We start from the raw sequence: 4,626 nt of genomic DNA on the forward strand, positions 1-4,626 counted from the left end.
GTTGGCACCCGGGACCAGCGTCCACTCCACCCCCCACGCCGGGCCGTTACCCGCGTGGGGTGCACCGGCGGAGGGCACTGCTGCTCCCGCTCCGCTCAGACACAACGACTGCACCACCCGCTCCCACCCCAATATGAAGGACCCAAACAGAGACGGTGACAGAGCCCCGACACCCCGAGATGTAGCTCAGTGCTCGGGCGGTGCTGAGTTCCACACACTCGTCTGTTAAAAACTCATTATCAGGTGGCAAAGCCAATCTCAGCTGGTCCCACTGCATCCGCTGCCCATCTCCCTGTCACTTTACTGACTCAATCTTGACTTTCTCCTTTAGGAAAAAGAGACACTGCTGTCTCCAAGCTGTGCATTTCCAAAGGAAAAAGCATTACATAGAATAAAAGCTAGTTATGGTATAAAATTTCCAACACTGGGACTGCCAGTGGACAGCTGGCAGCATCCAGAAAAAATCTAACACTACCAGAGGGACTGACAAGTTCTTCAGGAAATGTGCTTCAAGTAAAATTTCAGCTAATGCTGTGTTTGTTTGCAACTGGATGGAAAACTATTTGTAGCTTGGGAATAACAGCTGGAAAGAGCATTTCTTATTGCTTGTTTTAACCTGAGGGGAAAGCTGTAGGAAAGTGGTACAAGCATGAAACAGGCAGAACGCTGGTGTACGCAGACAGATGTGGCAGTTTGGTTGGTCGTCCCTGGGCAGCTGGTATTTCTCAGAGGGAAACAAGCACCTTTTTCAAAGTGACAGCTGATTTGGGTTATTTCTTTCTGAAAGTGCAGCCTGAAGGATCTGAATTCAGCCTGATTTGCAAAGAGATATTCTCCAAGGAGTCGGACTCTCTTGGCAATAGACCAGATCGCCACCTAAATCTCTTTGGTGCTTGGAATCAACTCCACCCCCCCCCCACCCTCGCGTGTCTTGGGGGCTCAAGATGGGGCTCTCCCCATTGTGGGATATCCAGAAGACCCCTTGCCGTCACCCTGAAGGATGACGTTCATTCCACATTCTTGGAGTGCAAAGACAGTTTTGCCTCTGGCTTTTGTGTGAGCAAGATCGAGATAGTTATGACTGTCATTACTTAATATTCCCTAAACTCCCTGGGTATTGCTAAATAAAGAGGGGAGGATTTCAAATGAGACTTGGTTTCACAACTGAAATCTGGGTGATAATTACTCCTATTTCATTCAAATCCCTCTTATTCACTAAACAGGGACATTGACAAGACACTAAAACAGATGAAGGGCACAGGTATAAACTTTACAAAGCTTAAAACTACTCTGTCCCAGCAAGGCTCATGCTTTACATGACACTTAAATCCTACTCATTTGCTAGATTCACCCTAACTGTAAACAAAGCTTTGAAATGAAAGCTTAAAAGCCTAGTTGGGATACATTAAGTTAACCAAGAAGACACTCTTAAGGCATTAGTTTAATGACAATCACAATACAAGTGCACATGAGGATTAACATCTCTAGAAGAAGGGGTTTCTTCTACCCATAGAAGAAAAGGTGTTTGTTTCCTGTTCTTTCCAGCTTGTTTGGCAGCATAAGGCCCACGGCCAGGGTGGGTTATTGCCCCTTGCAGGGGGCTCTGGGCTGGGGCTGTCAGGCAGACAGGCAGATACGGGGCCCTGGGATGACATGCGACACAACAGTGCACAGCAGGGTTTGTCCTGACACACTGGGATGGGGTCATCTGCTCTCTCTGAGCCAGGTTTTCGGAGTTCCAGCCCACCATGGTGACTCTTGCTTCATGCCAGAGCCTCCTTGGTTGAATAGACCCCTCTTGCACAGGCACAGGGGTGGGATGGCTCTGCTGCAGATCCCCCCACCCCCAATCTGGAGCTGGGTACTGCTCTCCAGAGAGCGCCATGGCAGGAGGGCGCAGGCTACTGGGGGACAGGTTCAAGCCACAGCCCAGCCCTTCAGGCACCCTGAGCCCCCCTGGCTCCACCAGCACCTGACTTAACACCCAGAGATGCCAGGAACTTGGAAAGCCCTTTCCAACACTGGCTCCCCGCTCCTGCAGAGCTCCAGGGTGACTAGCAAGGAGCAGGCTCAGCCCAGTGCGAGATGTCCTGGCTCTGCCACCTCTTCCTTGTGCATCCCACTTGGGCAGAACCACAGCATCACCTGCCTACCCCTCCACCCGACACCATTTTTCTTTTACGCCGGTACTTGGTTCCCCCTCACCTCAGACACTCTCCTGCTCGCGGTGCAAACCCAGCAGAGTCCCAGCCCAGTGCCTGGTGATGCTGGGGGGAAGCTGACAGACCCAGAGCTTTGGGCACGTGGCTGGCTCTGACCCCTTGGATACTCAGGTAAGACTTCAAAAGTGCTTTTATTTGAAAAACATTGCAGGATCAGGCCCTGGTAATGAATGTGAGCTACAAGTGTCCTTTGTACTGACTGTCCTTGCAAGCAATTATTTCGGTATCCCCTGGTCCATCTGCATGGACAATAAGTTATGTACAGAAATGGCACTTCACAAACTTCCATTAGACAGAAGATCTCTTCTGTAGAGAACCAGAGTATTTCAAGGGATAGGTTTTTCATGACATCCTTTCTGAGCAGGGCTATCACTAAGGGAAAAGCATGGAAGCTGAGGCTGGGAGCAATGTGAAAGCTGAAAAGGTGAAGCTGGAGGGACCAGAGAGGAGACCCAGAACCCAGCAGCTCAGCTGAAGGCAGCAGACCAGAACTAGGCCAGCTTTTAGATACAGATGAAGCTCCAGTTTTAAAGAATCCAAGACAAAAAAAGCATTTTCTTCCTTCCCCTCTTATACTAACCCCACTCTCAGTTTCTGCAGAGCACATAGGATAAAATAATAAAAAGCCACAAGCTCCCAAGCTGTGGACAAAACCTGACTCCTTGGGTACCCACTGGTACACCCAGATTTTGGTCATGACCAGCAGCTAGGGAATGAGGTGTTCAGTTTTGCACCAGAGCCCAACTGACATTCAACTCCTCCTTAAGCAGGAGGAAGGTACAATATGGACTAAGAAACTGCCCTGCTTCAGAGGACACCCTTGAAAAACAGGAGAGAAATCTTAGCTTGTCATTTTTACCTGGGCAATATTTAAATTTAAAAAAGTTAAATCCAGGGATGGGGAATTCTGTCTTCAAACCTGGTGAGACCACCTGGCTGGCAGTCCTGTGCATTAAGAGCAGCAGCCTGGCCAGGGAACAGGTTGGAATTTAGTTGATTTGTTGCTAGGAAGGAAAGCTACTGTCTCCTAATTTGACGTGCTAAATCAGAATGCTACCTCCAAGGGATTCCTCTGAGGGAAGACGTGTTCCCTGCAATGCAAATGGAAACCATTGAGCCCAGTAAGAGCTGTGTGGGAAAATCTTGCAGGAAACAGAGAGCTTATTGCAGCCTTTGCATGGCTCGACAGTGGTTCCTTACCATTCGCTTTTTAAAAAATCATAATAAAATAGACAGCTTTAGAAAGTGTCCCTAAAATGTAAGACGTGGCAGTGTCACAACAGCAGCACGAGTCTGTCTCCCACTAGTTACAAGACTGATAATTTCCTCTTGCCAAGGTCCGGCCGGAGCCAGAGGAACAGCAGCACTGGACATGTTGGAAGGAAAAGCTTTATTTTAAAAAAGTCCTTTTTAACAATAAAAGTTATTTTTAAAAATAGTAAAAAGAAGTAGTCAGGATGGGAGGAAATGATAAACAACTTACTTAAATATTCATTTAAAATCCAGTGAAATGGTTTAGTGTTTTTTTGGGAGGGTTTTTTTATAACTTTAATTCCAGTTACACAGGAGGCACCCAGGGAAGAGAGGAGAAAGCCTATTTGTGAGACAGTTCCTGCAAGTTACACCATGCACCCACCTCTTGGGTGTGCTCCTCCTCGCCCTGGTGTGCCCTGCTGCAGATGGCATCCCCAGGGTCGAGCTGTGCGGAAGGGAGACCCCTGGGTGTGGCAAGTCCTGCCTGGCAGATGCAGCCAGAGAGGACCTTTTCCAGGAGAGGATGGGTCAGAAAAATAGATCATCTTGCCTCTAGCTAAAAATAAGCTGAGAAAGAGAGGAGTTAGGTCCATTGCAGGTGTGTGTCCCCACACAGCCAGAGGCCAGGGACCCCTGACCCCACCCCAGCCAATCCCCAAAGCAGGGAGAAGTCCATGTGTCCACAGATGCTCATGGGAGGCTGGGGATGTCCAGCCAACCTCCCCCTGACTCCATCACATGTACCGCTCGAGGCCAGTGGGGAAATTGGGCTGCCTCATGTAGGTGTTGCTGGAGCTGAACTGGCTGAGGGGTGACGCAGAGAGCCCCAGGAGCTGCTCGCCGTGCTCGGCACAGGCTGGGGGCCGCATGGCTGGCAGGGCCAGTCTGTTGGGAGCCCCGTAGAGCTGTGGGCTGCCGGGAGAGTAGCTGCCCTGTGCCACGGGCAGATGTGGGGGAGAGGCGGCATAGGGGTAAGCCAAGGGGTTAGGTCCAGCCCGGCCCAACAAGCCAGGGCTGACGGGCTGTGCCTGGAAGCAGGGGGGCTCGGAGCTGCTGGCAGAGCAGGAAGGAGCCAGCTCGGCCCCGGACAAGCCCAGCGACGGGTGGCCCAGCTCGGTGGGTGGCGATGGCTGCAGGGCCTGCTGCCCGC

At 50.6% G+C, this 4,626-nt stretch overlaps 1 protein-coding gene across 1 annotated transcript in view; it reads right to left on the bottom strand.

Moving 5' to 3' along the window:
* Positions 1-4,210: 4,210 nt before the first annotated feature.
* Positions 4,211-4,626, bottom strand: part of LOC104531087 (forkhead box protein E4) — a gene marked incomplete at its 5' end in the record, with an annotated part of 763 nt that continues 347 nt past the window's right edge. Inside the window, 1 exon segment of the mRNA XM_029086979.1 lies at positions 4,211-4,626. This exon segment is cut by the window's right edge and continues 98 nt beyond it. Coding sequence (XP_028942812.1) covers positions 4,211-4,626 — 416 coding nt within the window.

Source organism: Antrostomus carolinensis, unplaced genomic scaffold, assembly GCF_000700745.2.
Source record: "Antrostomus carolinensis isolate BGI_N321 unplaced genomic scaffold, ASM70074v2 scaffold38160, whole genome shotgun sequence".
Taxonomy (NCBI): domain Eukaryota; kingdom Metazoa; phylum Chordata; class Aves; order Caprimulgiformes; family Caprimulgidae; genus Antrostomus; species Antrostomus carolinensis.